General features: G+C 38.8%; 1 protein-coding gene across 4 annotated transcripts in view; it reads right to left on the reverse strand.

Annotated features, from left to right (window-relative positions):
* Positions 1-13690, reverse strand: part of RNMT (RNA guanine-7 methyltransferase) — a 61319-nt gene that overhangs the window by 43115 nt on the left and 4514 nt on the right. For 3 of the 4 annotated variants that reach the window (XM_072604159.1, XM_072604160.1, XM_072604161.1), the window contains exon 2: positions 844-1296. In XM_072604159.1, the coding sequence (XP_072460260.1) occupies positions 844-1251 (408 nt within the window). In that variant the 5' untranslated portion in view covers positions 1252-1296. Of the gene's footprint in view, positions 1-843; positions 1297-9783; positions 9907-13690 lie in introns of those variants that run through there. The other variant, XM_072604162.1, reaches the window with a different exon arrangement.

Genomic DNA, 13690 nt, shown 5'->3' on the forward strand with positions numbered 1-13690 from the left:
AACAAGCACTCAATTGGGTATGGAAATCTCTTTTACCCTGCAGGAGGGGAGTGGGGGACAGGGATAGAAGAGGGAAGATAATAGAAGGGAAAGTAAATTGGGGAAAGGGAAAATCAGAAGCAAACACTATTGTGGGGAGACAGGTCAAGGAAAAGAATGGAATAAATGGAGGGCAGGGCAAGACAGGACAGAGGGAAATGTGGTTAGTCTTTCACAACATGACTGTTAGGGAAGTGTTTTCCGTGGTTACACATGTATGACCTGTATCAAATGCTTTCTCAATGAGGGTGGGTGGGGAGGGAGGAAGAGAGAGAATATGGAACTCAAAGCTTTAAAAATGAACATTAAAAATTGTTTTTTGCATGTAACTGGGAAATAAGACGTACAGGCAATGGGATATAGAAATATATTTTGCCCTACAGGAAAACAGAGGGGAGGGGGATGGGAGAAGGGAGTGGGTGGATGATAGAAGGGAGGAAAGACTGGGGAAAGGGTGCACGCTGTCATGGGACAGGGAGCGGGAAAAGATGGGGAGAAAATTTGAAATTTAAATTCTTGTGGAAGTGAATGCTGAAAACCAAAAATATAAATTATATATTTAAAAACAAAAAGATATGTTCTGTAAAACTTATACTCAGGTCACAACCAAGGACCTAGAAGGCCACATGTGACCTCAAGGCAGCAGGTTTCCCAACCCTGAGTTAAACACTATAAAAGCATGAAGTTACACCAGTATAAAACATGGGAGCTAAATAGTTCCTTTAGGAATTACAAGGAAATTAAAGTTGTTCTATCCCTTTAAATAAATTTTTAAATTAAATATCTTAAATGTATTAAACTTACTTTGCATTTTACAGAAACATCTTCACCTTCCAATTTTCTCTTTTTTGAAGGAGTGCCATCTCCACAACTAGAAGTATCACCTTTTGGATTATCATCAGTTTCTACCTTTCTTGTTTGTGAAATGCCCTCTTCATCACCTGCTGCAGCTCTTTCCTCAGGAATAATTTCATTATCCAACTTTCTTGTCTTTGATGGACATGGACTGCCCTCTCCACAACTGGCAGTCTTAACCTCAGGATCATCCTGAAACTCTAGTTTTCTTTTTTTTGGTGTGCCTTCTTGAATACTGTCAGCATCCTTTCCACCAGAGGATTCAATTTCATTAACGTTGACAGAGAGTACTGGTTTGGATGCCTCTTCATCTTCAAAGATATTTTCACAATCCTCTGATTTCGCAGAATTTTCCATCTTGCTCAGTGATTTGAATTTAAAGCTTTAGTTCATCAATGAAAGCTGCAAAACACAAATATTTTATGTTAAATATGCGTAATGAATAAAGACTCTGGAGGTGGAGGCAAGATGGCAGATTAGAGGCAGCAACCCAGGTGAATTCTCTCAACATTCCCCTCTATACAACTTTAAAGTAATACCTCAAATCAAATTCTGGAGTGAAAGAGCCAACAAGTAAAGGTAAGACACTTTTCTGGCCTAAGAAAATCAAGGAGGGTTGGTGGAGTGCTCTATCACACTGGAGTAGACACCTGTTCAGGGTGTGACAGCAGCCACAGAAGCAGCAGCTTCAGGAACTCTCAACCCAGAGACAGTAAGAAGACTGGACAACTGGTCAGAAAGAGATTACAGGAGACCTCATGCAGGTACTCATACATACACAGTTCTGGGTAGAGAAAAATGCTTGTGGTCAATCAATAGAGAGCAGGGGCACTGGTCACAATTCGAGTCAAGAAGAGCAATAGTATTTGAGACTGCAGGACAGCAAAGGCCTTCCTAAGTAAAAGATGAGAGTACAAACCAGGAGAACAGTGAGCACGCTTCTATCCAGATCATACTATCTTAGAAGTACTGAAAACTTGCAAATCATCAGAACTAGCTCTGAAAACAGTAGTGCAAAAAACCCTCAAGCTTGGGACAATGTCTCTTCACCCTTAGGTGAGTAGAGCCCAACTTCAACGTAAAGTTCAAAGTTAAGAAACAGGCTGGGAGAATAAGAAAACAACAAAAAAAGAACTTAAACATAAAAATCTACTATGGTGGCAAGGAAGACCAAGATGTATACTTGGAAGACAACACCACTGTGAAAACAGCTACAAGCAAAGCCTCAAATAAAAATGCTAATAAGAATTCCTGGGAAAGTTAAAGAGCTAAGTAAGGTACAGGAAAAACTGGTTTAAAAAATGAGAGTAATACAAGTAAATTATGGAAAGAGAATTAACAGCTTGGCAAAAGAGGCACAAAAAAAAAAATTACTGAAGAACTCCTTGATAAGCAGAATAGGTCAAATGGAAAAGGAAGTACAAAAAATTCACTGAAGAACAGAACTCCTTAAAAAGCAGAACTGGCCAAATAAAAAAAGAGGCACAAAAATTCACTGAAGAAAATGATTTCATAACAATTAGAATTGAGCAACTGGAAGCCAATGACTTCATGAGATATCAAAAACAACAAAAAAAGTCCAAAAGAATAAAATAAAAAATAGAAGAGAATGTGAAATATCTCATTGGAAAAACAAGTGACCTAGAAAACAGATGGAGGAGAGATAATTTAAAAATTATTGGACTACCTGAAAGTTGTGATCAAAAAAAGAGTCTAGAATCATATTTCAAGAAATTATTTTTTTTAATGTCCCAATCTTAGATCCAGAGGATAAAACAGAAATTGAACAAATTCACCAATTTTCTCCTTAAAGGGATCCCAAAATGTAAATTCACAGGTATATTATAGCCAAATTCCAGATATCCCAGGTAAAGGAGAAAACATTGCAAGCAGCTAGAAAACAGTGGAGGGAAAATGAGAGCGCGAGGAAGAAGTGGGGTGGTCAAGCAATTCTTAAACTTCACTCTCATCGAAACTGACTGAAAAAGTTAAGATATATATAGAGGCACTCAGCTGGGTTTAGAAATCTCTTACCTAATAGCGAAATAGAAGAAGGAAGTTAAGAGAAAGTGAGGGCCAGGGACTGCAAATCATAAAAGGGAGGGCAGCAGATTAAGGGAGGCAGTGGTTAGAAGCAAAATAGTCTTTTTAAGGAGGGACAAGATAAAAACACAGAGATAAGAATAAACAGAAAAACATAGGATGAAGAGAAATACACAGTAATCATAACTTCCTATGTGAATGGGATGAGCTAACCCACAGAACAGAAGTAGACAGTAGAGGGGATTAGAAACCAGAATCTAACAATATGTTGTTTACAAGAGATACCTGAAACAGAAACACACAAGGTAAAATATGGGGCTAGAGTAGTAATCTAACATGCTTCAGCTGATGTAAAAAAGGCAAGGGTAGCAACATGATCTCAGATAAAATAAAAGCAAAAATAGATCTAACAAAGAGATAATCAGGGAAACTACATTTTGCTAAAAGGTACCATAGACAAAGAAGAAATGCCAAAAATTTTTTTCAGCATTCTCTGATACATGCCTTACTACTCAAATATATAGGGAACTGAGTCGAATTCATAAAAATAAGAGACATTCTCTGATGGGGTGCTTGTCCTTGGATCCCAATTCTAAAAATCACATTTTTCTCTAAAAATCACATTTCTCCCTAGCCTCAAAACACTATCCCAGGCAGTTTCTCTCCAGCCCAAGGACATAGTCTACCCTAGCAACAATGGCTATCTCCCTTCCTGATATAGTAGCCAGTTGCACCTATAGAATCTATTAGTTTGAACCAGCTGTGTACTGGCTGAACTGGCTGTGTACTGGATCATAACAATGTTTACTACTCACTGACCAATCATTTGTATCCTAGACTTAGACATACGTATACTCCCTAACATTTACCTTGTCTAACAAGATATCCATGAGAGCAGCCTGGTATTACTTAGTCTTAACTGTCAGTAGACCTAGTAATGTTTCAGGCCTAAAACCACACCTCCAAGTAGCCCTACCTTGGGCTATTTCCAGATGAATTCTGAGCAAAATACCTGTGCAGCAGATACTAAAAGCGCATGTTCTTTTAAGAACTAACCACTCTTTAACCACTCCCTAATTCCACCCTGAATCACCTAGTTGGAAAATTTGACACGTTTTACTACAGAATATCCCATATAAACTCTACCTGTACCCCTCTAAGGTTGCAGGTTCCCTAAAAACTCTTGCCCACTGAAAAGCGTAGTAAATGTTTACCACCTTGACCTCAACAATGCTTGAGTCTGTGAATTCTTTTCCAGAAGGTCCATGCAGGGAACTTCAGCCTTAGGGTTCCTGTACCCCTATCACTCCAGCCATCATCATTCCACAATAGAGAAATGGTCAAAAGTTAGGAACAAGCAATTTTCAGAAATCAAAGCTGTCTATAGTCATGTGAAAAAATGCTCATCTAGGCAAATTAAAACAACTCGAATAAACCACCTCACACCTATTAGAAATAACAAATGCTTCAGGGCATGAGATAAAAATAGTTACATTAATGAATTATCAGTGGAGTAATGAACTGGTCCAATTACTCTGGAGAACCATTTGGAACCATGCACAAAGGGATATGAAATTATGCATACCCTTTGACTCAGCAACAGTGCTATAAGGTCTCTACCCCAAAGAGATGAGAGAAAAAGGAAAACGATCTATATGTACAAAAATATCTATAGCCACTCTTTTTCTGATGGTAAAGAATTAAAAATTAAGGGGAAGCTAACCAACTGAGGAACAAGCTATGGCATGATTCTGATGGAGTACTGTTGTGAGCATAAGAAATGACAAGGAGAACAGTTTCAGAAAAACATGGCAAGACCTGTATGAACTGAGGCAAAATGAATTGAGAAGCATCAGGAAATCACTGCACACGGTAATATTGTAATGATGAACAACTACGAACAACTTGGCTGTTCTGTTCAACAAAATGATTCAAGACAACTCCAAAGGATTCATGATGAAAAAATGCTATTCACCTCTAATGAGAAAATTGATGAACTCTGAGTGCAAACTGAAGTATAATTCCTTCACTTTAATTTTTTCTGGCAACATGGCTGATATGGAAATGTTTTACATGAGTTCAAATTTCTAATTTACATTATATTGCTTGCCTTCTCAGTGTGTATGGGAAGGAGAGAATTTGGAACTCAAAATTTTTAAAGAATGCTAAAAAAATTGTTGTTCAGTTGTTTCAGTCACGTGCAACTCTTCATGACCCCATTTAGCATTTTCTTGGCACAAATACCAAAATGATTTATAAAATGAATAAACTTTGACTGAAATAATTTTAAGCACTAGAGTTTATCCATTAATCTGGATTACTTAAGATCACTAAAAATAATTATAACAGGTGGTGAAAATACTCAAGAAATTTAGAAATAGATTAATGTCAATCATGTTTCTAAATCTGCTTAAAAAGACTAATACAAAGTACATATCCAACCATTATATAATATTGTTAGAAACAAAGAATACTTGATATTTAAATTTGATGAGTGATCCACAGTATACAAAGTTTTAGTTCAAATCAACTATTGACAAAGCCCAACTTGTTACCTCTATAGTACCAAATTTAGAGGAAGTTTTATTCCTTAAAGCTAGTCTTTAGAAAGGAAGCAGAATTTTACAATGGTTTTAAACTAAAGTAGAAATCTGTATAAATAATGTATATGAAAATACTTTATAAACTGTAATGTTGTGCATAAAGTGAAATAGGAAACCAAAGGACTTTGGAGCTGGATCAGACATTTGTTATCTTAGAGATTACCAGTGGTTCCCAGCTTTTGAGTGAGAATATTACAAGGAGTACACCAAGCATTATCATGATCTTGATTTAGTTTCAAAACATGCAGCATGACTCAGTTTAATACACAATTTCTAAAGACCAAACAAATAACTGTTGAGGGCCAGGGTGGAGTGCGGTTGACAAGATCAGGATAGACCTTTGGGGAAACTGTTCTTTGAGACTGTGCTCATTATCATCTGGAATGGCTCTCCATGCCACCACCTTCCCCCCCCCCCCCCCCCCCATGTTGCTGCCTCCTTGAGACATACAGGAGAATTACAGAAAACAAGGGATATGTAAAATAGATTACCTCTAGGCTCACAGTCTTTAAGACTGATTAAATCACTAGGGCAGGAGACAAGCAGAATGTCAGGTAGGCTTGCAGTTTCTGTCTATAAATACCCTGACCCTCAGATCAATAAACAGAGTTGGTCTTTCTTCTCCTGCATCTTTCTTCTTCACCACATCACCAAGCCGTGTAGGGACGCAGGCCATCCACTACATCTGGTGCCCGACCAGGGACATGATCCAGGAAAGGGACTTGTCTTTCGGTGATAATGGCCCCCTGGAAAGGAGCTCCAAGTTGTGACAAGGCAACTAAGGTAAGGGGAAGCCTCAAAGAACCCCTGCAGGGGCATTTCACTTTGTCCGAGGTTCACACAGGCACAGTAAAATCTCAGCAATTACAGGCTTATGCGGAGAGCTTACTATGTTAACAGAATTAAAAGGCAGATTCTGTTCATAAGAGGTTAACAATGGGTCAGATACTTTTTAAGGGCAGAAACATTCAGGTAGAGGTGGTTGCAGAGAAGGAGGAAGGCCTCGGCTCCCACCACTGCCATTCCATACTCCTCCAGAAACCCCAGATCCCATTAACCCAGGAGGACTTGCAAGAGAATTCACCCCTCTGGATTTTAAATTTTTAAAGGAATTAATACAAGAGGCAATCAATTATGGACCAAGTAATCCTTACATTCAATCTCTTCCAGACAGCATTTCTCAGACAGCCTTATGCCCCACTGATTGGTGTAATTTAGATAAAACCACTCTTGAAGGAGATTACTTAATGTGGAAATTTGAATTTCACAAAGTATGCTTGGAACAAAGTAAAAGAAATCAAGCCATAGATCTAATTTGTGCAGAGGATTTCTGACAATCTTTTCTCGGTTTTTTGAATTCTTTCTTATTATCTGTATATGTATTCTGTCTCTATGTTCTGAGTGTGTTTGTGTGTTAATCTCTTTCCTATGTTTTCTCTTTCCTTCCCTCTTGTCCCTTCTCTGATGACTGCAGCATCAGGGAGGTGTATGGGAGAAAGACAGAAACTAATCTTATATTGCTAAAGGCAGTTTCTGATAAGGTATACAAGGAAATAATACATGTGCAGTTTTAAGGAAAGCATAAAAGTTTTGGAAAGTTATTGGTAAAATTCTCTCTTTCTACCTTCTAACACAGGCCAGGTTGTGAAGGTGGAGAGAAAGACAAGAAGAAATCAGGGAAGCTTTTCCCTCATATCAGAGAGGCAGGCTGACTAGCATTTTAATTATCTCATGCCTCACCTAAAAGAGAAGTTTTTGTATAATGGGAAATAACCAAAAAGTAGTTATTCTGGTCATATAAACTCTCCAGTAGAATGGAGGGGACTTGACGCCACTGGATAGTTGTCCAGAAGTCTCTCTTACTTCAGCTGACAGATTCAAAAGCCCTCTCTTTCAAAGAAGTTCTTAAGGAGTGGACACAGAAGTAAAATTTACTTGAGTAAAAGTTAGAACCATTAAGATTTTTTTTTGCCCTGCAGTCCCAACTCATCATCCAGCTAGGACTACAGTGGATTGTAACTCTTATCATCCCAGATTAGATCAAGGGAAGAGAATGCTAAAGAATAGTAGGGAATTTAATTTACCCTCCCCGAGGGAAGGGGTTGGGTCACAGCAGTATGAGATCATAAGCCAACCAGCCCCTACACTTAGTAACCCCAGTCTTCTATTAATAATATTTATATGTGATGGTTTGGAAATGTAATTGATACCTAAGGTTCACTATTTGTGTTACTGTTGTGCTTCTAAAGTGTTACAGTCTTGTATTGCAAAAACTGAGTATATCTGTAATTATGTGTCCTAGGTCTGCTTTAATGCCTATCAAAAGTAAAGGCTGGTATCTGTCTGTATCTGATCAAACTTTTAATCAGTTAATGTGAAAGTAAGACAGAAAAGATGGATGAGTTGCATTATTTTAGGCATTATAAGCTTTGTGGCAGCATTGGCATCCTCTGTATCAATTGGTTTATCCGCTACATACAATTTAATGGATACTTTAAGGGAAACTATTGTGGTGGTGGGAAACAAAGTTGATGTTTTTGAAACAAGACTGTTCATAAGATGTGATTATAGGTTCATTTCTATTTGTGTTGCTCCTGTCCATTATAATACCACTACATATAATTTATAGATCAGGCCTCCAAGGGAAATCTTGACCCCAAGGAAGCTGTAAACGTAATTTGAGATTATGCTGCTAATACAAATCTCTTTGCATCCCTGTTCCATTGGCTCATATCTATCCTTTTGTTTCTCTGTATGGCCACCTATTCATAGGTGCACTTTTCAAACCCAAGTACCTTACCTCCAGTTACAACAAAAGAAAGGGGGAAATGCTGAGGGCCAGGGTGGAGTGTGGTTGACAAGATCAGGATAGACCTTTTGGGAAACTGTTCTTTGAGACTGTGCTTATTATCATCTGGAATTGCTCTCCAAGCTCCCCCTGCCCCCACCATGTTGCTGTCTCTTGTGAGACAAACAAGAGAATTACAGAAAACAAGGGATATGTAAAATAGATGCCCTCTAGGCTCACAGTCTTTAAGATAATACTGATTAAAACAATAGCGCAGAAGACAAGCAGGATGGATGTCAGGTAGGCTTGCAGTTTCTGTCTATAAATACCCTGACCCTCAGATCAAGATCAATAAACAGAGTTGGTCTTTCTTCTCCCACCTCCTGGGTCTTTATTCTTCACATCACGGAGCCCTGTAGCAGGCCATCTACTACAAATAACATTCTTCACGTGAAAATGCACACTCACTTTTAAAAACATTACTAAATATATATTTACTTTTTATCATGGATAATTGCACCTACCTTCTTCTGTGACCTGATTCTGCCCTCTCCTTCCTCTCCAGAACTAACAACTCTACTTTGCTATCCCAGGACCTCTTCCCTCTCTAGGTGACCTCACTAGCTCCCATAATTTTAATTCTAAGATAGCACCAAATCAATATACTCAATTCTCCCTCTATTCTAGTGCTATATCACTAACTACATGCTAAGCATCTCAAACGCACAATGTCCACAACAGAACTCATTTCCCCCTAAATTCACCCCTCTATTCATCCTATTTTTGTTGAGGACCACAAAGATGTCACTGTCAACTCTTCCTTGGTCTTCAACCCACATCTAATCACTTGCAAAGTTTTGTAGATTCAACTTCCAAGTTTCTTGTCCCATCTTTCCACCCACTGCATACTGTATCCTCCCACTTCACCCTAGACTGCTTCATCTCGTACATCTTTCCATCTTCTGAACCTGACAAGCTTCCTGGCTCAAAACATTTCATTCTTGGGGCGGAGCCAAGATGGCGGAGTAGAAAGAGGCACATACACATAGCTCCGAACCCACAACCCATAGAACATCTACAAAGAAGTAGCAAAGTATGAACAACAAATCAGCACCCTGCTAAAGGAGACCCAAAAAAATGCGGAAGAAAATAACACCCTGAAAAATAGACTAACTCAACTGGCAAAGGAGGTTCAAGAAGCCAAGGAGGAGAAGAATGCTTTCAAAAGCAGAATTAGCCAAATGGAAAAGGAGATTCAAAAGCTCACTGAAGAAAATAATTCTTTCAAAATTAGAATGGAACAGATGGAGGCTAATGACTTTATGAAAAACCAAGAAATCATAAAACAAAACCAAAAGAATGAAAAAATGGAAGATAATGTGAAATATCTCATTGGAAAAACAACTGACCTGGAGAATAGATCCAGGAGAGACAATTTAAAAATTATGGGCCTACCTGAAAGCCAGGATCAAAAAAAGAGCCTAGACATCATCTTTCATGAAATTATCAAGGAAAACTGCCCTGAGATTCTAGAACCAGAGGGCAAAATAAGTATTCAAGGAATCCACAGATCACCACCTGAAAGAGATCCAAAAAGAGAAACTCCTAGGAACATTGTGGCCAAATTCCAGAGTTCCCAGATCAAGGAGAAAATATTGCAAGCAGCTAGAAAGAAACAATTCAAGTATTGTGGAAATACAATCAGGATAACACAAGATCTAGCAGCTTCCACATTAAGGGATCGAAGGGCGTGGAATAGGATATTCCAGAAGTCAAAGGAACTAGGACTAAAACCAAGAATCACCTACCCAGAAAAACTGAATATAATACTTCAGGGGAAAAATTGGTCTTTCAATGAAATAGAGGACTTTCAAGCATTCTTGATGAAAAGACCAGAGCTGAAAAGAAAATCTGACTTTCAAACACAAGAATGAAGAGAAGCATGAAAAAGTAAATAGCAAAGAGAAGTCATAAGGGACTTTACAAAAGTTGAACTGTTTACATTCCTACATGGAAAGACAATATTTGTAACTCTTGAAACTATTCAGCATCTGGGTACAGGGTGGGATAACACACACACATGCACACGCACACGCACACACACACACACATGGAGACAGAGTGCACAGAGTGAACTGAAGAGGAGGGGATCATATCTTAAAAAAAAAAAATGAAATCAAGCAGTGAGAGAGAAATATATTGGGAGGAGAAAGGGAGAAATGGAATGGGGCAAATTATTGCTCATAAAAGAGGCAAGCAAAAGACTTTTTAGTGAAGGGAAAAAGAGGGGAGGTGAGAGAAAAACATGAAGTTTACTCTCATCACATTCCACTAAAGGAAGGAATAAAATGCAGTCATTTTGGTATGAAAACCTATCTTACAATACAGGAAAGTGGGGGATAAGGGGATAAGCAGGGTGGGGGGGGATGATGGAAGGGAGGGCATGGGGAGGAGGGAGCAATTTGAGGTCAACACTCATGGGGAAGGACAGGATCAAAAGAGAGAACAGAAGTAATGGGGGACAGGATAGGATGGAGGGAAATATAATTAGTTCTTACACAACACTACTGTTCTGGAAGTCATTTGCAAAACTACACAGATCTGGGCTATACTGAATTGCTTGCCTTCCTAAGGGAAGGGGTGGGGAGGGCAGATTGGCAGACAGGGGCAATTAGAACGCTCGGTGTTTTGGGGTGGGGGGAGGGGACAAAAGGGGAGAAAATGTGGAACCCAAAATTTTGTGAAAATGAATGTTAAAAGTTAAATAAATTAATAAAACAAAAAAAAAAAAAAACATTTCATCCTTAGTCATCTTCTCTCCAGGACTAGGTACTCTCATCTCTTTTTCTCTGACTCAATCAACCCCAATATACACTGGACTAAGAGTTGGACTGTGCCTACTCCAATTGCAACCACCCTGATGAAGGCCCTCATCAACCTTACAGCTAGACTATTACTAATGCAATACCCTGCCCATCTCTCCCCATTTCAACCCATCCTCCATTCAGCTTTCAAATTAATCTTCCTAAAACACAGGTCTGACAATACGTAATATCTAAACTCCAGGGGCTACCTATTAGCTCCAGGAACAAATATAAAATCCTTGGTTGGGGTTTTAAGGCTCTTGATGACTTTTGATGACGAAGTTTTAGTTCAAATCAACTACTAACAAAGCCTAATCTGTCACCTCTATAGCACCAAATTTAGAGGAAGTTTTATTCCTTAGAGCTAGTCTTTAGAAAGGAAGTAGAATTTTACAATGGTTTTAAAACATTTAAAAATCTACCTATTAGCTCCAGGAACAAATATAAAATCCTTGGTTGTGCTTTTAGGGCTCTTGATAACTTAACCCTGCCACCTTTCCAGTTTTCTACCTTTCTCCCCTCTCCTATGATCCAAGAAGACTGGCTTTGCTGCTCCTGAAATATGACAACCCAATCCCAAAACTGGGCATTTTCAAATGACTTTCTCCCATGCCTAAAATGCCTCATCATCTCTGGCCTCCTAGTTTTCACCCAGCTTCCTTCAAGTGACAGCTACAGTCCCATCTTCTGCAATAAATCTTTCCTAGCTCTCCTTAATCTTAATGCCTTCCTTGTGTTATTAACTTCCAATTTACTGTGTGTATATCTTGTTCATATATAGTTTGCATGTTGTTTCTCCCATTAGACTGCAAGTTACCTGAGAGCAAGGTTTTCAGGTTTGGTTTGGTTCTCTATCTTTCAACTTTCTTTGTATCCCACGTTCAGCACAGCATCTGGCACATACAATGCGCTTAATAAATGCTAGTTTACTGACAGGTCCACATTACTGTCAGACATTTACCTGTTTCCAAGGTCATCCTCCCTCTTCTTTCAAATAATCCTGTCAATCCTCAACCCAGTCTTTCTTTATACTGGGAGATTTCAAATATGTATTGCAATCCTCTAAACTTTCTGGCCATTGAATTCATCAATCTCTTTCATGCTCATCTTCAAATAACCTTAGTCACCTACTTCTATCACCCATAACCATGCTACCTTCACATTTTCAAACTCTGATAAGGCAATTAAGTGGCACAGTGGATTGAGCAAAAAACCTGAGTTCGAATCCCACATCTCAGACCTTTAACTAGAAGTGTAACCGACAGCAGGTCATATAATCTGTCAGTCTCAGTTTCAACTGTAAAATGGGGAAAATAATAACACCTACCTACCTCTTAAGAGTTGTTGTGAAGATCAACTAAGATATTTGTAAAGCACTTAGCACATAGTAACTAACACATACTAGGCATTTAATAAATGCTTATTTCCTCCTGTTCTTAATGCCCTTGTCTTTGTAATCGCACCCTCCTATCTTTCCTTCTACCTCTTTCAACTACTTTCTCCTTATTTCTAGTCCCTCCCTATTCTAAGAGAAAGACCCAGATTCTTGCCAAGAGTCCTCCTTAATAGGCTGAGGTTTTTTAATCTGACCAAGGTCTCTGATCTCAAGGTCTTATGGAGAATTATATCAAAATGTGATTGCCTGTTCATCAGCATTGTACATCAATTTCATGATGGCATGGTTTCCTGGGTTGTGGATAATAGAACACTGCTCTCACCAAAGGAGTCAAACAAAGCTTGTGCTTTTTTAGCATGATGTTTTCAGCCATGTTGCCAAATGCCTTCATGGTGGATGAACATGGCATCTAGGTTAGCTACCACAATGATGGTAAATTTTTCAATTAGAAAAAGCCACAATCCAAGGAAAAGGGGAGGGGGTACTGGTGCAAGATTTTCTGTTTGCACACTATTGTGCACTCAATGTAGCTTCTGAAGCTGAGATGCAATGAAATATGGATTCTCTGCTGCTTGTGCTAATTTTGGCCTAACGACACCAAGAAATCACAAGAAACCACCATCACACCATCCATAGCTGAAACCATCAGTTACAGCAAATGGAGAAGTTCTGAATGTTGTGGATAAGTTCACTTACCTTGGCAGTTTACTTTCTAGGGATGTACACATCGATAATGAGATTTACGCACACACTGCCAGAGCTAGCTCAGTGACTGAAGTGTGGGAAAAGAACTGAAGGTCTACAGAGTCACTGTGCTGACTTCATTGTTATATTCCTGTGAAACCTGGACAGTATACCAGCACCATGCCAGGAAACTGAATTGCTTCCATTTGAACTGTCTTAGGAAGATTCTGAGGATCACCGGGCAGGAAGGTACCAGACATGGAGGGCCTTTCTTGAACTAAACTGCCAAGCATTCATAATAACTCTACTTCAGAGAGCACACTCTGATGGGCTGACCACATGGTTCAATTGCAAAATGTACACTTACCTAAAAGACTATTTTATCCAGAATTCACACAGGTCAAGAATTCACATAGTG

This window comes from Notamacropus eugenii, chromosome 4 (assembly GCF_028372415.1).
Source record: "Notamacropus eugenii isolate mMacEug1 chromosome 4, mMacEug1.pri_v2, whole genome shotgun sequence".
In the NCBI taxonomy this organism is placed as follows: domain Eukaryota; kingdom Metazoa; phylum Chordata; class Mammalia; order Diprotodontia; family Macropodidae; genus Notamacropus; species Notamacropus eugenii.